Here is a 24,752-nt window from a genome sequence, read left to right as displayed (position 1 = left end):
ATTGAGATCGGCTAGCGGCTTTGGAAAATCTTCGAGATGTGTAGCTTTTCATTGTGATTGCCTTCATAGAATGCCCAAAATTCATGTGCGATTTTCTTCTACCGTGCGGTGCGCTTGTTAACGGCGTAGCATCAAGTCATCGTGTGACCAATGTGGGATTAGTGCTTCTCAATGTGTGCTCTAGAGAATGTGTCACACCATCGACAATGTCAACACGAACGGCGCTGGGCGCTGGTCTGCGAGAAGATAAACGCTGTCTCAGAAAAAGGAGATATCTCAGTACTGGCAACATCATCTGCCTCGTACTACACCCGACAAATTCTAAACTGTGTTCCTGTTGGTGTTCTAACATTCGCAGTCTTCTTTTTCTGTGCTGTCACCTAAATTGAGTAGTGTATTCGACCATCAGCCGAGCGTTCATGTAGATGCCGAGTACGCAATGCGTCTTTTCATATCGCATTTACTTAGCTACTTATGTGCTGTTCTGCTGCTAGTTACTGATCGGTGTATGCAAACTGTGGTCGCATGATATCACAGTTAAGTTTGTCAGCTTGCTGTTGTAGTGACGGTCAACTGACTATTCTGGGCACGTCTTTATTGTTCTTGTTTAAAATTTTGACCCTAGAAGTGTAGACAAGACTTGAACTGCTTCTTTTATTGTCGTTGCTGTTATATGCAGTCTTTGAATGTATGCATTCGCATATGCACTCTTGGAAAGTATTGTGTAACCTGTTGATTATGTGAGTAGCAGTTTTCTTCACGTGTGAAAAATAATCATCTCTTGATACAAGCATTTAAATCAGGCCAGAATTAAACTTGAACAGGAGCGAACAATCTATGTCGCATGTTGCTCGTCCTATACTCGCCCACGTATGACACTAGCATGACTGATTTAAATATGCTAAGCTGGGACATGTTTAGCGACTGGTTTCGTCAGGATGCTGCATCACAAATTTTAATTATACACTTCTACTTTGTTTATTGCAATTTGCATTTAAATCCAGCCCATCTGTGCAAATGGAAGGTGCTCGTTATAACAAAGTTGCTTTATTTCAAGTTTGTTGTTTTCTCATCCAAAGTGCATCAAGGAGCAGTTGGGTTTAGTTCTGCCTTGTATGAAGGGTGTAAACTGTCCTTAACATGTCCCCAGTGCCCTTGCCTTCTCATACATAGGATGGGCTGTGGCAATGATAAACTTTTAAATGAGAAATAGTTTTTGTCAGCAGATAATTACTTCAGTAGTGTCTTAGAAAATTAAATCGAGCAATTTGGTACATATCCATGTATAAACTTCAGTGTCAAAAAGTGGATTTGGTGCTCCTGAGAGTAAGACCTTGGCATGGCACCATCAATGCCTGCGTGAAAATGCTTCATGCTCCATCAGCATGTAGTATACTGTTGAGTGGTAGTACACACAACCTGATGAGAATACACCCGCGAGTATAACTAGCACATGTGGAAGCCATTCAGGTAGTATTTGCACCTTTTTCAAATAGAAAGGCTATCATGTTGCTACCAACAGCCGTAAATTCATTTCAGTACCTGTCTTAAAGACTTTGCACTTAGTTTGAGTGATTTCACTATTATTGTCCAATTTTAAATCCACTTTAGAGCCTTCATGCTACTTCTGATGATCTTTATCTTTTAACCGAGGACTTCTTTGTTGTGAATAGCTCGCACTAGTTATGTTTCATTAATACTTTCTCGTGGACTAGTTTGCAGACTGCATTCTGTCCTCTCATCTTTTTTCTTTTTTTGTGCATATTGTGCAGCACATTAATAATTCAGTTATGTTTCATATTGTTCTTCCCAGCATGGCTTTCACTTCAGCCAGTGCCAAGTAGTTTGAAAATTAAAAGAAAACACTTAGGTGCCACTTATCTCGTACCTGCATACTTTCCAAACTTGCCAAACACAGAGGTTCAAATATTTACCTCATCTACGTATGCAGTAAACCAAGGATGGCATGTATTTTATGATCTTGTTTAACTACATAACTGCCAATGACAAGATAACTCACCATCGCAATGAGGATCCTTTGGTGCCAAGGACGAGTTAACTCATCATTAATTTTTGGAACTTTTTGCACATGTGTATGTGTTCAGTTTCTTGTAATTTTGACAAGGAAATAATACACAATAATTTCTGCCAGTTTTTCTACATGTACATTTTTGGCTTTACCAAGTTAAAGCCAAAAATGTACTTATTCTTCATGCTTAGTTTTAAAACCTCTTTGTGCTTCACTTCTGTGGAAACTTGCTGATGTGACATGCAATATTTACTTTAATCTAAGATGAGATATCCCCCTTTCCCTCCTGCCCTTTAAAATAAATGTGCTCGCTGTAAAGCCCTGGAGTTGGCACAAGCTCGAGGGTTTAGTTTGAAGAGTGAGGGTTATGTATATGGTTTGTGTAGTCTATCCGTTTCCACCAAACAGTGTCTTCACAAAGGCAGGAATTGGAAAAAGTGCAGTAACTCGGTAACCAAGGGAGTGCTAGCACTAATTTGCCCAACCAGCTGCATCAACCACACACTGAAAAGACCAATGGCAACCTAGATAGGGCTACTTGAGACAACTTACTGCTAATCTCTCAACAATTATGCGGTGCTTATGAAACACACTGACCAGACCTATGGATGATAGGTCCATTCGGTTCATTTGCGTTTCATTTCATTTTCAGTTCAGAAATTGTGCAGCTCATGTTCAGCTCTGCAGGAACAATGTTACGCACGAAATTAGTGTCAAAGTGCAGATGCAATGCAGGCCTTATGTTTGTCTGCCTAATGGGTGCCGGCCAAATAAGTTTGAGAGGTTCAGTGATGGGTTCTGAACCATAAGTTCACTTTTGAAGTGCTTGGTTTGGAAAACAGCAAAAAGCAACTGTTCCTACGTTACAGATGATTGAACAGGATATTTCTGATAGCAACATGTGCGATGTGTGCATCTTGGACCGGACTTGGTGTGTCTTCGTTGGCAAACATGTAGAAGATGTTCTTTTTTTTTCAGTTGTGCAGGGCAATAAATATACAAGAAAACCACCAGCACCTACATTTCAAAACAGACATGTTCAATATGAAATAACTTTGGTTTGATCAGCAGAATAACTTAATCTCAAGCTATGGCAAATATAAACATGATAGTGCACACGTGCATCAAAACATGTAAACAACAAAAACCGCATGCTGCACAGATGCAGCAAGGTTTCAGTGACACTCACGCCCATGTGCTGCAACATCTGCTGCACTGGTGCTTTGCACCTGCATGTCTGTGCCAAGTCAGGACCATCAGTAGGGAGGGCACAGAAAAATTATGAACCAGCCCTGCACTGTTGCATTTCTTGAAACAAACGGCATGGGTTTGGAGGTTGCGGAAACGAATGGCAGGGTGCAGCACCTTGTGAACTGGTTCAGGAATTGCAGGTGAATCGAAGGGAAATGAATGTGGGTGGTGTAGAAGTAAAATGCAACCAGGCATTGTGAGGTGATCAGGATGAGGAACTGGCTGATGACATAGATGCCAACAAATAATGAGCTTAACAAAAGTAACTGTACACCCATCCAAATGTTTAATATCTTGAAACCAGCCAAACATTCAGTATAATGGAGTGCATCGTGAAATAGGCTAGAGTGTTGGCATGTATACAAAGCTCATGCTATTGCATAATCTTTTAGGCTGTTCTGATTAGTGCTATGCAGCCCTTGCCACCCTTAAAGGGCCCTCGACAGAACCCATCGCAAATTTTAGTTACGCACTGACAATTCTAAAATGCCATCTAAGGATCGGTTTACCGAAATAATTTTTCGGATCGGTTTCTTATTGGCAGAGGTAGAGGGAATTGAATGCCCTGTTATCATACCAGCATACCAGCGCAACTACCAAATGAGACCTTCTCTCCCTCTGCCTCGAGTAGCGTCTGCAAGCGACATTCCCTCCCTGCCTTTTCCCATTCAGTTTCAACATTCTAGCTCTTTAACTTTTGTCATGCATCATTTTTGTTTCCCACTGCTTGTATGTAGTAAATGCTAATGGCATAAAAAAACTGTGAACTATGTCTATATGTCTCTGCTATCGTAAAATGACAGTAAAGCATGCTCGGGGATAACAGCTACAGGTGCTATACTATGCCAGTGAGAACAGCCTAGGGGACAACACGAGCAAAGGTACAAGTTTTATGCTTTTTGCCAACACGCTCTATCACATGCTACTGACCATCATGGTGGTCTACACTCAAGCAGTATTATTTAAGAAATAGGCTGGATGAGCATCCAAGGTGCCATGCAGTGGCAGATCGACAATGATTCAAATTACTGTAAAAATTGTTAAATGCTTGTTCATTTTGCTGTTGATATTTTTATCAATCATCTTGCATTAAAGGAAACTTTTTTTTGCATCCTCTATTTTTTACGCTATTAGCCTTGAATTCAGACTAGTCTTTGGTTTGAGTAGGTATTTTATGTAGCCATTAAGAATTTCTGCGCCTGAGTAGAGTGGAAAGTTTCAGGCCAGCATGTCCGCTAACCAGAAACGTATTGCTTCTCATGTGCAGCTTTTCCTCGTGGGCCTCGGCGACGACAGCCATGGCCGACAGTGCCGATTAACAACAGAACTTGCTCAACATGTGGCAAGACGTATAGCAGTGTGAGCAACCTGCGAAAGCACGTGCTTACTCATACCGGAGAGAGATCCTTTGTGTGCACTTGTTGTGGCCGGAGATTCCTACACAAGCATCATCTTGAAAGGCACCTCCAAACTCTGCATGCTCGTGCTCTAGAGACATTTGAAAAGAGCAGAGCAGGGGTACCAGTTGGGGGGGCACCACGGGCTGTGGAATGATTGCCCCCCCCCCTCCCCCTGAAGACACCAGCTGGACAGTGCACTGTTGGGTGCGTCGGTGTTACCCTGGCCTAGCCCCATTTATTCACCAGGCTCTTGCCATGCCCCTTGCATACACCTGTGACAGAACCACATGCGCAAGTCCCTTCTATGCTCTTGATAATTTGCCTGTGCTCTTGATAGTGCACAATGCTCTCAATGACATGCCTATTCTCGTGATAGTGCCTGATAGCAGGAACCTGAGTTACATCTGAAAATAAATACTTGAAAGCAGTGCGGTAGAGATAAACGTGCAATTTTGTTGTCAATGCATCATATTGTGATACCTGTGAAAAAACATGCACTAGGATGAAGGAAATCACATGAACATTATGATTGTGTGCTCCTTTGCCTTAATGTTTGTTTTCCAAGTCCTACATAGCGCAATTGCGATGTCAAATCATCTAGTGCCATCCTTTACTGAATTCATTATTTGCATCTGCAGACATTGGGAATTACATGACAGTTGTCAGTAAGTCAGCGATAATCTAATATCACCTCCTACCTACATTTCCTCTCGCATCGACCATAGCCACAAGGTTGGAATCATTCAGTGCCGCACCAGAACCTGTAACGAATCATTCATTCCTAGGACCTCTCAGGAATGGAACCACCTTCCCGGCGCAGTTGTCGCAATCAAGGACAACTCTAAGTTTCGTTCGGCATTATCAGACATCATTACTCCCGGATGCAATTAACTAATCACATTTGTTGTTTATTGCTGCTTTGTTTATTTATTTGTGTATATTTTTTTTTTACCCACTCCCCTCTGTAATACTTCGGTCTTGAGGGTACAATAAAATAAATAAATAAATAAATTAGTAAAAGTAGTTTTACTGACCAATATATCAGTTGTAACTTCAGCACACATGTAATGTGGAATTGAAGCTGGCCAGTGCTAAATGCATGTCCATTTACAGTGAGCCTCCGAGACTACAATTGTCTGTCCCCAAAATGTGTGGTGGGATACCCCGGTGCCCCATGACACATTAGCAGCCATGTCCCAATTTGAATGAGGAGGGCTTTTGGGGAAAGTAATCTACTCGAGCTTCTGTGTTTTGTCACGCATTTAGAGACATAATGTGACTGATGCTAGCTTCTTTCCAAGGTTTAATGTCCCAAAATAACTCGTAGTCTACGAGAGGTGCTGTAGTAGAGGGCTCCAAATTAATTTCAACCATCTAGGGTTCTTTAATGCACATCGAAAGCACTATCAGTTAGTGTTTTTGCATAACGCCCTCTTCGGAGGGTGGCCTGACATTGAACCTGCAACCTTGTGCTTAGCAGCAGAATGCCATTTTAGGATTTCTTGAGCACTGCCTGGCCCTGAATGCACACGAACATGCTCACGAGGAAACTAGTAAATATATAAATAGTCATAGTTGACATAATTGTGAGCTTGTTGGTGATCGTCGCACAATTTCTGATGACCATTGCCCCCAAATGATACACAGGCAAAAAATTTTGTAATGCCTTTGTACTTTATTCTCTGAAGCCTTTGTCAACACCCACTGTGCCTACTGCTTTATGAATATAGTGAAAAATTATAACAGAGGCAGGTACAGTTATGTATTCCTCTGGTTGAACTGCTAAAACTGCAGACATCCCCAATGAAAAATATTGTTGCAGCACACTTGTTGAAGAATGGGCGGTGGTACAGACGAAGAGAAGGACAAGTTTCTTTTGCAGCCTCACACCGACTTGTACTACTTACCATGTCTCAAAAATTGCTTTTGCTAATGTAATATGATTGAACCCCAATATATCAAACATGTATGTAACAAATTATTGGGCACAACGAAGTAAAGTCGGTCAAGGCCTCGTCAGACACTTCAGCCTTTAGCCTCAAGCTCATCATATACATTGTCTAAATAACCAAATAAATGGACTAAATTGAAATCTAAAATGTTTCCTGCCGATATATCGGCATGTAATGAATATGTGCCTGCAATGAATACCTGATATAACAATGGTATTTTATGTCAAATGCAACTTCATTGGAGTGAGGTTTGGCTGTAGTTCAACGGAGTTGCGAGGTACCAACCTCATAACCAGCCTCGAAACCTTATTAAGTGAGTCTTCATAGCAGTTATTGCCTAGCCGGACTTGTTTTGGTGCCAAGTCCCATTTCCTGTTTTTCAACAAGTGTGTTGCAACAATACATTGCCTATGTTAAACTTAAAGCCGGATGTAGTGAACTCCAAGCACATATTGGCATTGCCTGTGTAGGTCTAATTTCGTTGCTCACAACAGCATTGGTAGTTAGCGTCTTCAACTCTTTGAGCATGAGCTAGTCGACAAGCAATGTGCTCAGCCTTATCTTTCAAGTGCAGTTCACTTGATCACACACACATAGCATCCTGGCAAAATGCTTTGCATTTACCATTATTGGCTATAAAGTGTTACTCTCACCTTAAAGTTGTTCACAAAATGTGGAGAATCCCCAACAATTGCTGAAGTGCTTTTGTTATCCCCCCAATGCTCTCAAGTCTGTCCTGGCACTGGGCCCAGTGGTGCTGTATTTTGCTACGTGATATTTTGATTCACTGGCAGGCTCTGTGTGAAGGCATGTCTCTGTTAATTATTTTTGTGTGCAGTGATATTTTGGAATATATTTTCTAATTTTTCAAATATTATGTGCACATGTGGCACCATTTTAAAAATGCTGGAGCATTTTCAAAGTCACCGCACTGCTGCTACAAATGGGGCGCTTGTTTTCACTGATCACTGTGAAATTGTTCTTTTGCTATGCAAAGAACCCATGTGTAAAATTCACTGCAACAACAATTTCATTTTGCAAGAGTTGTTAAATACTGCGTATAGTAGCACCTCTCCAATGCATTCTTCATGGGATCACAGAGATAGAAGAAAATGCGTTACCTGGAAGTCACAAAAGACAAGCATTTGTTCCGTTTGCCAGGTATTCTTTTGCTGCAAGGATGTTCTGAGGGCTATGAAAAGCAGTTATTTTTGTAAGTGTGCAGTCTTTCTTAATGTCAGTAAATGGATATAGCAAACATAATTTTAAATATTTGGAAATTCTGAAGTGTAGATAAATAAAACAACAAAACACTTTATTAGCAATGACTGTGTTTGAGCTCTCATGGACCTTTCTTGCTGGGTTTTTTCTTGCAGAGAATCCTTGTTCAGTTGTTCGCTATAGTGCAAGTGGCAATTTGGTTAAACCAAGTGGTTCCAAAAGGGGCCCTGGACCACTTTATCGAAGCGGAAAAAGGCATTTGAAGTGAAAATAGGCTATGTCAGAAAACTTTGCTGCAAAAAATACTTCAATGCGTCCAGCAGAAGCGGAGGTACTGACAATCGAATACAGCCTCTGCTGTGCTCCCGTTCCTTCAATTCATGGCACTGTGAAGGCTACGGTGCAGTGGGGTGTGCCCACAATGCTCCATACTCTAAATGTCACCATGGCACTCAGTTTAAATTTCATTCTGGAGACGCCACAACTTCTGCCTTTGGGGCCTACATGCGCTAAACATAAGCCAAATGCAGTTGTCTTTAGTGAGCCGCAGTGCACTTAGCCAATGGACTCGTGGTGGCACCCCATGGCGACCGCGGTATCTGCGCCATGTAGCTGACCCCAGCTTGATGTCGGCTATCAGCCAATAGCAGCTGCCTAAGGGAATGATAAAATAAAGCATCCAATGACAAAATAAAGCATCCAGAAGAGAATGAGGATAGGGCCTTCTGTCGAAAAGAGAGTGTTTGAGAGTAAGGTGACTTCACGATCCACTTGCGAGCTCCAAGCACCGCGTACGGCAGCAAAACCTAAAAAAAAATTAAATTATGGGGTTTTACGTGCCAAAACCACTTTCTGATTATGAGGCACGCCGTAGTGGAGGACTCCTGAAATTTTGACCACCTGGGGTTCTTTAACGCGCACCTAAATCAAAGTACACGGGTGTTTTCGCATTTCGTCCCCAACGAAATGCGGCCGCCGTGGCCGGGATTCGATCCCGCGACCGCGTGCTCAGCAGCCTGACAGCAAAACCTGGCTGTGATGTTCACAGCAGTATATGCTACCCACGAACTATGTTATTTCACCAAGCCTGAGGGGTGGTTCAGGGCCCCTTTAAGTGCATTGTGTGTTTGCTGTGGAATGGTGCATAAATGACTTTTTCAGCCTGTGAAGTCTGCTACAGAGAATTTTGTGGATGGCATTTTCTTCTATTGTCTAGTTTATGACATGCAACCGAGTGTCCCAGAAGGGCCTTGCATTGTTGTCTTGAATGTGCTTGAGTAAGAATGACTCCAACATGCTGATCTTATCTCATTATCAGACTTCATGGGCTTTTTGCTTTTTGATTTGCTTCATTTTTCACAATACATGAGCATATCTAAAATGCTTCCTTCTTGAACCTGACCTTCCTTTGTTAAAGTCTGCGCTAGCTGAACTTTGAACTACTATTTGTGTACTTTCAGCTGGGAAAATTTTTTACTTCATTACCCTGTTTGCAATGGCTATTCTTGTCAGCACTTCACTATTCTGCACATGCCATGCTTAGAATCAAACATTTGGATTTATATGGGGCGTGCACTTGATGAGCCATCTTCTTCCTTACGGTACCCTTTCCATGGCCGCATACAGTCGAACCTGGGCATATCGAACCCTTATATAACAAATTATTGTGTATAAAAACAGCTGTAAAATCCCCCTGAATAACTTTGTACCAAATTTTTAATTTATATATCGAGTTATTGATATATCGAACTATTTCGCAATACCCTTCGAGCTCAATATATCCGGGTTCCACTGTAGTATGTTCCAGAGCATAGATGAACTCTTAACCACCGCTCATGCTAGTGTAACAAAACTGTTGGAAAGAAAAGCAGGTATGTCTTTCATTACATTGTTTCACATGTAGATCATTGCTTTGGTGTGAAGAAAGTGCTGCAACACAGAACAATATCATCCAATAAATTGTTGAACCCGCCTGAAATTGAATATAACTAGATCTGCATGTGTGAGCTTGCACCGTCACATTATCTGCCAAAGAGCTTTCACATTTGTTGTGCATAAGTCACGATAATGTGCAAATGAACTTTTTTCATTGTTAGTATACCTAGTTTTCGATCTGCCATCTCTTTTTCTTTTTTATGAGGTATTCAAGTGTTTGCCATCATCAATAAATGTTATTACTTGGAAGCCACTGCTCATGTCCACAAATCCCTTTCTTGTAATCAGCTAGCATGGTCGTTCACTTCATCATGTTACTGATGTGACCAAATAACCCTGCTTGGAGTTAATTGATGTATGCGTTGCACACATTGGAAGGCGGCTGTATTTGCTTGTATTGGAATCTATATTTGCCTTCAAGGAAGCCTCTGGAATAGGGTCACATGATTGGTAAAATTCTCAAAACTAAAATAAAATCACATTATTTTTCTCCCCCTTCAGCATTGCTTTTATGGCTTTAAAGTGGCCTTGACCTTGCTACATCTTTTGCTGCTGTCGCCTTGCTTATTTTCTCCCGTATTTTGTTTTGTATTCACTGTATTCATTGGTGTGTGTTTTACAGGAAATGGAGGGGCAGTCAGTCGAGCTTTGCCCAAGCAAGAGTTTCCATTTTACAGTGGTGAGTGGTGGGAATCATTTGCCCACTCCTGCTGGCTCTGTCTTGCGAGTGCATTTTAATGTTGAAGTAATCGGCTACAGATTTTTGACAATCACCATTATTGTGGCTCACTCGAAAGCTTATCACCAATATTTAGCATGCCTGCAGCAGTTTACTTGGAAAACTCATGAAAATGTTTTACCAGAATTTTGAGACCTGTGAGCTCGCTTTTTTATTTATGTGTAGGCATTGGCAACATTGCACGCAGCAAACATGGAACTTCAAACGCTTGAAGCTTTTACAGCAAAAAAGAAGCAGTGGAATTTTAATCTGTGTGATTACATTATTTTATTTCTGTAAATCGGCGACGTTTCTGAAAAATGTAGAATTCAAAATTTGTATGCCTTTGTTATTTTTCAGTCATTGCAATTCACTCGACTTAACTGCTCCACTTTAGAAGGGACAATGGGGACTTTTATTGGGTGGTGCCTCCATCGCAACAGAGATTTCACAAGAATGGAATGAAAATTACGAATGATGCTCATTGTACAATGCCCCCACATAGTTCGTGTGGAGTTTGTAGCCCACGTGACCTGAAGAGGAGTTGTGTCTGCATATGTATTTTCAATGTAACAGCCTGCAATACTCTCCCGCTGAATGGTTGGCACACACTGCATCTGTCATTCTCCAGTTTATTCTCACTGAAACAATGCTTCACTTTCTTAGGTGTCAGTGACAAAGAGTAATTGCCATGCTGTTGTCACACTGTGTTGCTCCCATCATCATTATGGCCCCATTGTGCTGTCGCATTCGTCCTACCAAGATCATTGTTGTTTTCAGTGTGGTGTTGCCATTTTTGCTGCTGCATTCAGTTTGTGGTGCCCAACATGGGGTGTCAGTAATGTTGAGATGGGTTTGTACAATGCTTACCCTTTGAATGATGGTCAGGAAAGGGCCCGGCACTCCTCCACTTTACAGCGCACAAAGGATGCTGTGGCAGGGTCCATCAACTCTCCAACATTGTACAAAGAAAGCTTTGGAGTCAGATCGCCAGCAAGCACTGGTTTATTAACACAGGATACACCATAGCATGACAGTCACGGTTGCGGGCAAAAAGGCTCACTGGAAAACTGATCGAGTACTTGTGGCTGCTATGTTAGGCTAACCAGGTAGTGGTCCACTGAGCACAACAAGCTGCAATAGTAAAGGTCCCACATAACCAACTCGTTGCAGGTCTGCGGAGCATCCGCTGCAGTGAAGTGCTGAAGAAGTGCTCAGCTGTACAGATTCGGGGGAGTGTGCACTCATGTGCGACTATGGGGAGACCAATCAGGGCGCCTTGTAGTGGCGTGCAACTCAACGCCAGGGAGAGAGAAGCATGGTTTGCTTGGGAAAGTAGTTCCAGTGCACTAGCCATGTCTGCCATGTTGTTGAAGAGGTGATGGTTCCCAGATAACAAGCTTGGCAAAAAGGCTCTCACCACAGGCAGCCTTGGGGCTGAGGCTTGGGAAGGCACCTTGATCCCTTCAAGTTGGATGGTTTGATCAGAGTTGCAGGGGTTATGCACAAGTTTAGAGGCAATGGAACGGAGGGGAGAGAGTTTTGAGAGAGGAACTGCTGTTGCAAAAAAATGAGTTCGAGTTAGAGGAGTCACTGAAGTGCGATATGTAATTTTTACCCCAGCCTAGAAGTACAGTTCCCACTTAAAATAATTGCATATCTCGTCATTTGCAAAAAATAATTCCTGTGACATGTGCTTCCAAGTGTGACAGGCCAAGGTTAATATGAGTTGGGATTAAAATTCTGTTCCGGTAAACAATAACTGTCTAATAAACCACATCAAGAAATGCAGAGTGGGAAAGGCCTGCGCTCTGAAAGCCAGCACGTTCATAAATTGCAGTGTGCAGCATTGAGAGTCGGTCACTATAGCTGCACATACCTTAGGCTGATCATTTGTTTGTGTTCAGGAAAACACTGTTCAAAAAACAGACAAGCACAATAGGGTATTTGCTCTTGTGCTTGTCTGTCTTTTACGCAAAATCTTTTTCTTTTTCCTAAGCGTTACGAACCCACTTACCCCACAATAAGATTTATTGAGATTTGTTTATGTATATGTGTTTTAATGACAAGTGTACACTTCACTAGCATAGGAGGTCTCATTTGTTAATCTCTTTGCTCAATATGCAGTCCCTTCTCTTGACTACTTCCTGACTGGTGCCAACAACGAGCAGTCTCCGTCATCATCGACGGGCCTGAATTCTACATCTGTCTCGGACGTCCTAGTAGCAAGCACACGGCAGGCATCAATGTCACTGGCACAGCCACCAAAGGAATTTGCCTGCACCATCTGTGGCCGCAAGTTCAGCCTCAAGTGCAATCTGAACCGGCACAATCTGGTGCACACAGGCGTGCGCAACTACGGCTGCGAGGTGTGCGGACAGCGATTTGTGTTGCGACAGCACCTCAAGAAGCACCTCGAGAGGCACGCCAAGGAGTGCTCGTGAGCACCTTTTTGCCTGCCCTCTCGTGTAGTGCTTCACAGTCGGGCCATGCCTTTGGTCTCCCCTGCATTTCTTTGCCTTCAAACTGCTCTCAGATTGTCTTGGGGCTCAGGAGGTCTTAAATTTCATTTGCAGCTGTCATACATCCACCGTCTGGGACATGTTGAGTAACTGCATGGTGTGCTAAAGCCGACTCTACTGAGATGTAATGCCAGTGTGTACTGCCTGATTGACTAGAAACCACGTTAAATGAACTGTTAGGTCCTTTTTCTCTCCTTTCCAATGAACTGCTGTCACATTGTCTGATAGTACATGCAGTGTTTTCTTTAATTTGGAGCCAGTTTTTGAGCAGTATTTGGGATCTCTATGTCCAATTGTGCACGGTTGCGTGGCCATTTAGTTGAAACACAGTGCCATTGTGTGCTTTTCAGTGCACTAGAAAATCTTTCAAGCGGCCTTTTTGTCAGCCTTCTGAAAGGTGCTCCGGAACCTTGCAATTTCTGTTTTACTTGTTCTATGTTGCTGCCATGTTTGTATTGGCGTGCAGGAACAACCCGTGATGGGCAGATGCACAACACGCCTTTGTCTGTAAAGTGTGGTACATCGTTCGACTGTAGCGTTGCAAAGCCACTGAGATGGATAAAGTGTCAGCATCTGTTGTCTAATGCAGATGCCATAACACAGATGCTGCAAATGCCGCAGCACATGCTATCGTGTGCTAACACACATTTGCGGAAGTTTTTAAACATTATTTTGTCCCTGCTAGTTTGAGTGGCTACTGCTTCACACCCCCCCCCCCCATTAGCACTGAAAGCAAGAGGAATCGGCAGGTCACAAAGCTGCGAAACAAAATGACTGCAGAGCAGTGACAGCTGATGGCTTGCCTTTAACTTCTGTGACTAGAATTAGCTGCTGCTACACAATGACTACACAAACTTATCAAAGGCAGCATCACGAGCACCTTTTGTTCACATGAGGGCTACCAATGCAACTTTTGTGCAGTGAAGCACTGCTTTCATTGTCGCTGTACAGTAGTCAAAGGTGCAACGCTCACCAAAGATTCCCTTTCTCATCGCACTTTTCTTCTCCACTGACATCTCAGCACTTCTTCACTACCTTCCGTTGCTTTATCACTTTTGATGGGCTTACTGCGGTTATAACAGGCAGTGCAGTCAGTGAACATGTTTCTATGGGTGGGCAGCGCAACCCGGACGACGGACAAGAGGAAGTACACAATATGAGCGCAGACTAACAACTGGTTTATTATTTCAAGCAACGGACTATAATATACAGAAAATGTAAACACGTGTAAAGTGACGTTTACAAGGGTGTTAGCCTATCTTGCCATTCAAAAAAATCAGTTTCTTTATCCTGCAGAGTGATAGAAGTCTGGCTGACGCATGCGCCTGAGTTCACATGCATGAAGTAGGCCTCTACAATCTCGCGGTTAATTTGATGCATATTTTTATACAATATTTCCATTTGTTCAAACATGGGTTTGCATGAGCAAACTCTACTATGTGCGGCCAGATTAGAACCTGTTTACAATGCGCAGCCAGATTAGAACCTGTTTCAGGTTCTAATCTGGCCGCGCGCGCATTGTAGAGTTTGCTCATGCAAACCCATGTTTGAACAAACAGAAATATTTTATAAAAATATGCATTAAACTAACTGCGAGATTGTAGAGGCCTACTTCATGCATGTGAACTGAGGCGCATATGTCAGCCAGACCTCTATCGCTCTGCAGGATAAAGAAACTTATTTTTTTAATGGCAAGATAGGCTAACACCCTTGTAAACGTCACTTTACACATGTTTACATTTTCTCTATATTATGGTCTGTTGCTTGAAATAGTAAACCAGTTGTTAGTCTGAGCTCGTATTGTGTACTTTCTTTCGTCCTTTGTCCGGTTTGCGCTGCCCACCCATAGGAACATGTTCAATCACCAACTCGCCCAGCTCGCCGTGTTAATGCAGTCAGTGAGCACTATTTAGGAAGCACAAATATGTTGATGAACGTAGCAACTGCACCAGCATGATTCTCATAAGTTGCACTATGCAGTGGTGGTGGCAGTCTTCTGCATAACATACTAAGATCCAAAGTTTGCATAGCAAGATTGTGTCAGTGTTATGGCCCTCTAGTCTTGAGTTCCAGCTTCTAAACTCTGAGCATATGAATTCAACTTCCTGTGGTTATAACCTCACTAATTAGCCTATGCAGCTACAGAAGGTCCATTCTAAAGTTCATGAGAGTCACCAGCTTGGCTGGTTTTGTTGGTTCTGGTTGAGACTGCAAAGTTTAATAGTGTAAATTTCATTTCTCCCTTCTCTCATGTGTGTAAAGTTTTCGATAGCACAGTATACAGTGTCCATTATCCTTAATGGACTTTCGGGAGGTTTGTTTCGTCATGACTGTCCCATTCATGCCAAGAGCCAAAAAGACAACTTGCTAGAAAAAAAAGAATCCTGCATTGGCATCTGGTTGATGTAGCTCTTCACTTTGTTGTCATGCTCGAAGATTTTCTTGGAAAGATAAGTTGAAGGGAAGGAACCATCCAGGAAGTGCTAACAGCATAGCGGGGCAATCAGAATGGCACGCCTAACAAGTGATTATTACACCCTCCCTTAAAGCGTGCCCATTGCTCAGATGTGCAACTTCAAAAAATAAAGTAAGCATCTTATAGTTTTCAAATCGTGTTTGCATGCCTGTCGCCTCTCGCAAGTTTTTTAATAATGTTTAGAAATGTTAGTCCATTCTATGATTTAACATGTTGCATCGTTTTACGAAAAATGGATTCTGTTTACGAAAAAGGTGTTGAATGCAAAGGTGCAGGATTCAGAAAATGTGCACATTAAAGTAATTGTGATGGCACCTAAGCTGCCCTGTTGTGGCAGCAGAAGATGCCATATACCAGAGGACTACCTTTTTCAAGCAACTGTACTCGGACAGGTTCCTGAAGCAAGCCAAACCAGCAACGTCAAAGTCGCTGAAAATGTCGCTGTGATCTAAAAATGAATGTTACCCACCCCCCACCCCTAAGTCTTTGTGATCTCAACAGGATTTTTAAGAATTTTGCAATTCATAGGTTGACAGGTATGAGTATACACCAAGTGCATACCTGTAGGAAATAGGCCATGTGTGGTCATTCCAGTAATATGCAGACTGAACTAAACATAGTTCAGAATGTCTACTCCTGAGAGTGCCCAGTTAAGAAAACAGTTACCAAAATGCAGAGACTATAAACCAACAAGTGCATACAGGAATTTAATTGGTTAACTTGCCTTATTTGGCACACACTAATTCAGCTGAATGGCCTGATAAATTAATTGCAGTTAAAACATTAGTGAAATAATCAACAAGTTTATTACACAGTCAACAATGAGTCTTGCAAGGCTGCAGAGTGAGGCATACTGCTGGTAAAATTAAAAAAGAAAAGAAAAGGTAAGCTAAGTTCATGCCTCGTGCTTCCAGTGGATAAAAATCTCAAAGCTTTTTTCGAACACTTTAGAAGCAAGTAGCAACAATATTCATTTTTACATTAAAGATGAAGCCAGCCACCTGCTAGGTCCAAAATATTTCATACCTTTTGCTCACCTGCTTCAGTGTTGTTTAGAGATTTTATATGGACAATGTTGGTGAGATTCTATTCTTTGCAATTCTTTGCAATACACCTTAGCAATCTCTTCTTTCTTTCTTTGTCATTACAGTGAGCTTCTGAAGAGACATTGATAATAAGCTGATACAACACGTACCGCCAAAAGTACTAAGTAATGCCAAGGGCAGCCATAGATTTGAGAACGTGGACACTTTGGACACATGTAATTTTGATGGCTTTGAACCGTGAACATACTATCATGTTTTAGTGCACAGTGGCACCACGAGTTGACCAAATAGCAGAAAATAAAGGCCGATCTGCTTTGATTAATTGCTTACATTAGTTATGCTTTGATTAATGTATGGAGAAACATTGCACTTGTTCTAAACTATTTTTAAAATTCTTTTCGTAATTATTTTGTTCGCAGTATTGCCTGCACACCTATTTTTCTTCCAGTTATCTTCGGTGTAAATGACAACTCTGTACTATAGTAGAGCATGTGAGGCTAGCATTTTGTACGCATTACTTTTAAACTGGGAGTGGGAATATGCATTTACACATATTCTGAAACCTTTATTAGACATTTACTCTTATTTATCATGCAATCCTTGCTCTGTTCTTGTACAGGTCTACAAATTGCTTCCATTGCAAGCAATCGTGAACCTGCATTGTGAGCACATTTCTGCAATGCTTTACTGGATCAAATTGTAAAGTCAGCAGGGTCCTATTTGTATGTTGGCCAACTGTATAGTAGCTAATGTATTTGTATCATCTTTCTGCTAGTGTGCAAGTTGAAATAGTGACAGCGTAGTGCATTTTTGCTTGTGTCTGAGCATCGAGTATAGCTGATGGTTTGTCACTTCCGATTTGTAGGCAGCCATGCAGCAATTCCGGCTTGACTTGTGTTACCTTACACAGCTACACCTCGTATTTCTGTCACATGTTTCATTTTTTTTTTTTTAATCTATAACCACTGCTTGAGATGAGCTTAGTTATTTTTGTTGAGATTTTTTTCCCTTTTTCTACTCTGCTTCACCTCGCGCCACATCTGGTAAATGAACCACTGTAGTAGCTGCCACCATCGCCAGAAAGTGCATCTCTGGATAATGCTGTCAAGACCAGCTTGTGAACAAGAGCTCATAAGTACAGTGGAATCTTGATATATAAAGTAGCAGCATCTGACACGATAATACCTATATTAGATCCGATATTTGTTATAAGGGCACATACCAGTAAAAAAACGTTCCAAAAATATTGGCAAAAAAATTCCAGATCAAGTCTATGCAAAAGAAAAGCAAATGTACCCATGTTTGTTACACCCATGTTTGTTATATCGAGGTTCAACTGTATCTGAGAATGTGGACAGAAGAACAGCCACCAATACAGCTCTCTAGGTAGAGAACTACATGTAGCATGAGGATCTTGTCTCTTTTGATCTTTCCAATTGCACATTCTGTTCTACATTCCTTCTCTTCCTTTATCCCTACAATCTTGAATGTGGATCAAAAACACAACTCATGAATGCCTCTACAATACTAAAAAGAATACTTCAGCTACCATGTTCTTTCCTTGGCTTCTGCAACCATTGGTTCCTTAGGTGACTGCTTTGAGGGTCCTTTGGCTCTGATATGGTTTTTAAAGCTGTCTTGCTATACCAACCTTGTGTCATCTTCTTTCCAGCTGCAACCGTAATTTCCTTTCTGGTGATATAGTTCTAATCTTTTTTCATTGTGTGCATGCTGCACTCATTCTGCCTTTTAGACTTTCACTGTTGTGTTCGTGGTCTTGACCTCCTTTCATTCATAAGTGGTTGCATCACTTCACTTTCTAACGTCATCACTATATACTCCGTTTCACAATAATGTGGAACTGGTGAAAAAACTGCAGCTGTACTCATTGACAACCTAACAATTCATTACAAGTTCCACTTACAATACCTCACTTCTTATGCCCTTTGTGCCACCACACTCCAAAACATAGCTCCTGACATATGCCAATATCAAAAGAAATTCGTTTCTGCTATGGGGTCACAGAAATGAGTGAATGTGATTGGCCACTGCAGCCACACAAACTCTTTCCCAGTTAGGCATCTGTGCATTTTTCATTGCACATTTAGTTGTTTGCCAACTTCAAAGTCAGGCCAACCACAGCTTTGATAATGTACAAGGAAGTGCATGCCTCTCCAAGAGCACCTCCCTCCATGTCAGAGTGTTATCTGCACAATCCTGAGTGTGGTCTCAAGTGCCACAGTATGCTCGCACCGTAGGTTCTATTCCGGTGCAATATTATTGTAAAACAGTGGGGTAGCTCCACTGCTGTCTTTTGGGCAACCTTGATTCTCTCTGATGTGGCGATTCCAATTTTGTTTCCTTGTCGCACATCCCCTCTGCCCGTCTGAACTGTGCTCGTATTTAAGCTACCTGAAAATTTGTTTTAACATTATATATCTCTAACTTCACTTCAACACATTATCCCCGGCTGCACCACTGTGTCGTTTACTTGGCCTTTCAGTTTCACTTGCATGCTCTTGTAGTGTAAATCAAATGGCTCAGTCTTCTAGCCAAAACAAAAAAGCCGTAACAGCAGCTCGTATCATCTGTTGACTATGCAGTATTGTGTCTTTCCATATACATTCTTTCTTTAAGCAAGGTTTGGTGATTAAGCGACCAAGAAAGATGAAAATGAAAGCTTTAGACAAAACTTCAGTCTCATGTTTTTTTTTAGTGTGTTAGAGAATTAAGGCAAAGCTTCTTGTTAGCACATACTTCTGTGTCTCTTTTACAGTCAGACCTCGTTATAATGAAACGGCGTATAACGAAGCATGTAAATTTCCCCATGAAATCCTCATAGAGATCCATACTGCAGTACATGCAAAATGAACATGACGAAGTAATGAATACAACGAAGCAATTGTGGCTTCCACTTCAACTTCGTTATAACGAAGTTTTACTGTACATCTGTTGTCAAATTTAGAACTGACAGTTCCAACTGCTGGTGTGCAGTGCATGCAATTGGCACTTCTCATCCACTGATCTTTAAAAAGAAGCCAGCCAGTTGCAGGTGGCAGAATTTCTGCAGTATAGTACCTTATTTGCTCTCCTAGTGAGACAGAAAGATCGTGCAAGCTCTGATGAACAATTATAATGGATAGGCGTTTGATAACGTGTTGAAGCTCTAGTGTACTGACATGGCCAAGCAGGCTTTTGCTTTTGCTTTCTTTCAACTGCGACTTTGTTTAGCAATATTGTCATTTTAAATTTTAAAATCATTGTACGTTACTGTCTGTTACAGCATGTGGTTGACATTCAGTGAGCAGGCAGCAGAAATTTCACTGTTCATGAACCGTTGCTTGTCAATCTGTGATAATTAAAGCCTGCCTATAAAATCTGGACCTGGGATGTGTGCCCTAGGCTCGTGCTTGCCAGGAGATTGACTGCAAGTAGACTAGCATATAGATATGCTCTTTGTAAAGCCATGCATTGACTAGATTGTGAGCATGCAGAGAAACCAAAATGTTCATAGTCAATTGCCCATTGTGTGCTGGCTCATATCAGTTATGTGTATGCAGTTGGCAACAAAAGTTTACAGGACACGAGTTCTATGACAAATGTGAATTTCTGCTCTGTTAAGCTTAGCGCTTCTGGTTTAATGTGTCACTGTGTAGGTCGGAGAAATTGCTTCTAACTGAAACTGCATTGAAGTATGTGTGCCCAGGCTGTGCAGGAATTCAGTTTTGTTGCAAATCCTTCGACACAGGATTTAAACCTATGTGGCCAGCTGTACATGTGCAAGCATGGCATTGCTATAGTAGGCTTGTGTTAAATTATGTAAATTTGAAGAAATTGCGCAGGTGCACCCGTAGCTTTTGGCTAACGTGTGTGTCGTTTATTTGCAGTTTCATTTATCATGCTACAGTTGCAGAGTAGTTTTGCTGAACTGCATGCAACTGTCCCGAGTAAATAAAGCTTTGCTGGTCATGACAGTTCCAGGCTTTGACCTAGCATTGAACTCCTTTTACGTATCCTTCATGATCTTTTATCACTTTAGCCAAATCTGGATGATGTGTACTTGATTGCTGAAAGTGAAGGCCGCAATGGCCAGTTTCTCTGCGTGGAAGCGTGTAGACACAAATTGCTTATAACCGCTGTAAGTGTTCCACTTTCCCTACTAGGCAAGCTCTGTTTTGTGCTACACTCGCTGTTTGCAGGGAAGAAAAAAAATGTCAGAGAAAGAAAGTGCAGCTCCAGCTGAACTTTTATTGTTTCTCGTGTGACCAATAGCAAATTGTCAGCTTGCGTCATTCATTTCACAACTTAAAATGCGATTCATCACTGACTGCTTTGCTGTTTCCATTTTTTCAGTGATCAGAGGCTCCCGTTTCTTGCAGGCTTCTTTAAGTAAGCACCCCATGCACTTCGATTCTTACCACTACCAGGAATCAAACCTTTGACCTCATTCTTAGCAGCAGAATGCCGCTGAGCCACCGTGGAACTTGGAGTTATACACAGTCACACTATTTGTTTTGCAACTTCAAACTGTATTCATTTTGCAAGTTATGTACAACTTGTGTAAATTACTGCCTTGCTAGCACCATCTGGTGAGTGATTAGAGGTTTTTGATAATTCTTGTAGGTACAGCAAAAGAACTACCATGTGCACTTTCACAATGCAGGACTTAGTGGAGTCCAGTGCATTTTGGCAGAGTAGCATGAAGTAGCACTGTACCTTGGTCATATATGCTACCGCCATTACTAAGCACATGATGCATTTTTGAAAAATATTACAACTGCTTGTCCAGTAAAATTTTGTCTTTATTGTTTTTATCCATTCATCGCTTTACTTTGTGGAAAATTCTTCCTCTGGATTTGTCCCAATCACCTCTGAAGTCAAACTGCCGCTGTAGTGTTTTTGCCTTAGGAAATGTGTAACAGCAACAAAGCCTTTCCTTTCTTTTTCTCTCTTTTTCTTTTTTAAGTTTGTTTCTCTTGGCAGTACGAAACTAGAAACAGGTGCTGACAGTGACAGAAAATGGTTCAGTCTTCAAAACTTTACCATTCCATGCCCTTTTCAAGGTCATCTACTGTTGGTCTTTGAAAGCATGCAAGCTCCACCAATTTATAATGTGATAGTGAACACAACAAAATGGTTTTCATGAGTTTTCACATTCATGAAATCAGCTGGTAACTATTTGTGGCAATGAGCATATTGTTGTAATTTTGCTAAGTAGCATTTGTGCCGCTCAGCTTAAACTGCATGGTCATCGTCAAACTTAACATATGCTTTGTGCCTCTTTCTGTTTCTTTTTTCACCTGCATCCAGCTTTTGTTATTATTATCCCAATGCATTGGAAGTCCTACACTGGCCCGCTTGCCTTATACAGCTTGCATCTATTAATAACACCACTAGAAGTGCATCTTGCTTGCCTGGATTGTGGTGGCTGATTAATGCAGGGCTTGCACTCTGTTCATGGCTAGAATCAATGTGTTATGTGTGCTGATAAAGCGAAAAGTCTTTAGGGTTTATTTTCGTGCATTCTTATATAATTTATGAAACATCTTTCGCTACATAATTTCATAAATATGTCGGAAGCGATGCCTTAGAAATGTTTGCATGAAGTCTTTGTGCTAATATATATTTCAAGCAGGCATGCAATACAGGGTTGTACAGGGAGATGCATATTTCAGTTAAAACTTTAGAAACAGGGTCTTGCGCTTACCGCTGCTCTGTTCTTGCTCAAATTTTGCAGAAAGATCACGTTTAAGGGTCTACGTCATTCAATGTAACACTCTGGACTTACCTGTTTTAGAGTGCAGATCTTAGGTGCCCATTCCTGCGGCAAGCATTGGCATTGGCACCCTACCTCGTAAACGAGCAAAACAAGCACAGCAAAAGATGAGAGCGAATACAGAGCATGGCGGGGGATGAAAGAAGTGGCAGCTGCGAGGAGGAAAGCAGAGGAGGAGGGTATGGTGAAAGCGAGAGAATAAAAGCTTAGGGCCACGCACGACGGGTTTTGCGACAACAATGGCTACAAGATGGCACCAGAGTAGCACGCGTCTGTATGGAAACAAAGTGCTGCATGAACAGGGATTGTCTGCGATGGCTGCTTTGAATCGCACCCATGCATCACCCACGCGCTTCCTCTCACGACCTACAGATTAACGAAGCAGTCACGCCACACTTCACTCTGTTTGCAACGTGCCATGAGACAGATTGTTTGCCTCACCTAATGTATAGAGAAATTGAAACACGTATACCTATAGCTACACTCAAAGTTCACATTAGGGAGTATCGTAATCATCAGTGCTTTTTTTTTTAATGAAAGAACTTCAATGTTGCCTTCGTTTACGAAGACGCAAGCTGCTGCCGAGACAAGGCTAGCATAAACTTGTGTAGGCACGTATTGGGAGCTGCAAAAAGCAGCTGTTCAGGGAGGTTTGTCTCATATTACCCACTCCTCTGGAACACATGGCAACCTTCCCTGAACAGCTGCTTTCTGCAGCTGCCAGTAGGCAGCGACACAAGTGTGTGCTAGCGCCGTCTCGACAACAGCTTGCATCCTCATAAACAAAGGCAAATTGCGGTGGGGGGGGGTTCCCTTAAATAACAGGCACGCAACTGTCCCAAGTGTTACATAGAACAACATAGAGCCTAAAACGCGATTTTTCTGAAGAATTTGAGCAACAACAGAGCAGCAGTGAGCACAAAACAATTTTCTAAGATTTAACCAAAATATGCACGTCCCTGTAGATGTTTCGTATTTTTTTTATTTGATGAGTGAGCGAGCAAATAAAAATCTCTTGCACAAGCTTCCCTGGTATTTGGTCACTGTGCATTGTTTCTCTGTATACATACAAGCACCATTATGTTGACCTCTTTTTATCCATTTGCATGGTGCTAGCCAGACAAGGTCAGTGCCATATGCTGGGGCCACATCCTGCGCCGTGCATTAAGTTGTCAGCTCCCATGGCACTTGTGCAAGATTTTGAAGAACAGTTTCTGCCAGTAGAGCTCAAATGACTGCATTTATTACTGCTAGTGACCAAGTTGTGCCCAGTGTTAAAACATAAAATGGGCTCCAAGCCGCAGTTCGAGAACTGTGGTGCCCATAATATTTCTACGCATCAAATCAATAAAACAATGCAGTGAAATGGCATCATAACGGTCTAGACTCTGTGGCAGCATTTGCTAGGGCATAAACTATTTGTCCAGCCTTACAACCCATGGTATGTCAATAAACATGTCCAGAAAAAAAAAATCTTGCCTTCCATTGTGTGTTTGAATTCTTTATATTAGAGTGATCTCATTGAAATCATTGGGAGTATTGTAGAATGCTGTCAGGTCAGGATGAAACATAATGAAAGTCGAAGACAAACATCAACCACAAAAGATTTAGTAATATTTATGTTACAGCTGTTCACAATTAGACTAAAAGACGATAAAACTCGCTCAAGTGCACCGTATAATGTGGCTGGGACACCCAGTGTACACTGGTGGCAAATTAGCTTCGTGTCAGTTGAGGGTGTCAGCCACAGTTTGAATGAGAAGCGACTTTAGATAAAGATGCATGCTTAGATTCTCTTTTTTTCAGTCACACTTGCCTGATTCCATTTAATATTATGATCCAACAAAACACATTGTCCAGCAAGTGCACTCAATGACGCGTGTTGCTTGACATTTTGGTGCTGCTTGAACCACCTCTCAAAATTTTCATTTTCACTGATGTAAGCCTACGTGCAGTTCATGCAAGGAATTGCACAAACCATATCAGAAAACTTTTCCTTCTTTAATTTATCCTTCACATTCATGAGATCATGTCGAAGCTTTCGGCTTGGTGCACGGGCAATCTGTATGTCGCACGGGCAGAGGATGTGAGCTATCGCTTCACTTGCCTCTAGGACAGAAGGAATACTTGTCTATGCTAATATTGGGAGAGTAGATGGTGCTAGTGCACGGTAAGCCTTCATTGCACAAAGCTGACAGAATCCTCATCTACAGCAAGTAGAATAGGAACACTTGTGAAAGGCAACGTAACGTCAAAGGAAACAATGACATCGCAGTCAATTTGTGCACCTTAGACCTTCGTGATGAAGCTGTCGGCATTCCAGATGTAGGTGCTGCTTCTACTGACAAGAGGTTTGATGCAATCCAAAAAATTTGGCTATGTAGAACTGAGCAGGTAAAATCCACTTTCCATCCAGTTTGTGGATT

At 41.8% G+C, this 24,752-nt stretch overlaps 1 protein-coding gene across 3 annotated transcripts; it reads left to right on the top strand.

The window, feature by feature from the left end:
• Window positions 1-23,772, top strand: LOC135898879 (zinc finger and SCAN domain-containing protein 10-like). Of its 3 annotated transcripts, none has more exons than XM_070535743.1 (5): window positions 1-432; window positions 4,548-4,971; window positions 10,411-10,467; window positions 12,634-12,946; window positions 20,904-23,772. In XM_070535743.1, the coding sequence occupies exons 2-5, from the start codon at window positions 4,968-4,970 to the stop codon at window positions 20,941-20,943; spliced, it is 414 nt and encodes a 137-aa protein (XP_070391844.1). In that variant the 5' UTR covers window positions 1-432; window positions 4,548-4,967; the 3' UTR covers window positions 20,944-23,772. The 3 variants fall into 3 exon arrangements, 2 of the variants coding, with proteins under 2 accessions (XP_070391844.1, XP_070391845.1); XM_070535744.1 differs by having other exon boundaries at window positions 1-740; XR_010563436.2 differs by lacking the exon at window positions 20,904-23,772 and having other exon boundaries at window positions 4,548-4,884; window positions 12,634-14,169.
• Window positions 23,773-24,752: the final 980 nt, after the last annotated feature.

The sequence above is a fragment of the Dermacentor albipictus genome, chromosome 3 (genome assembly GCF_038994185.2).
Source record: "Dermacentor albipictus isolate Rhodes 1998 colony chromosome 3, USDA_Dalb.pri_finalv2, whole genome shotgun sequence".
NCBI classification, from domain to species: domain Eukaryota; kingdom Metazoa; phylum Arthropoda; class Arachnida; order Ixodida; family Ixodidae; genus Dermacentor; species Dermacentor albipictus.
The sequence above is the reverse complement of the archived record's forward strand: the minus strand, read 5'-3'. Positions and strand labels throughout refer to the sequence as shown.

What these genes read in the sequence shown, in the direction of transcription:
- LOC135898879 (XM_070535743.1), top strand. An exon ending in AGAGTTTCCATTTTACAGTG is followed by an intron (nt 10,468 to 12,633) that starts GTGAGTGGTGGG and finishes CTCAATATGCAG; the next exon opens with TCCCTTCTCTTGACTACTTC. An exon ending in AGGCACGCCAAGGAGTGCTC is followed by an intron (nt 12,947 to 20,903) that starts GTGAGCACCTTT and finishes CCATTTTTTCAG; the next exon opens with TGATCAGAGGCTCCCGTTTC.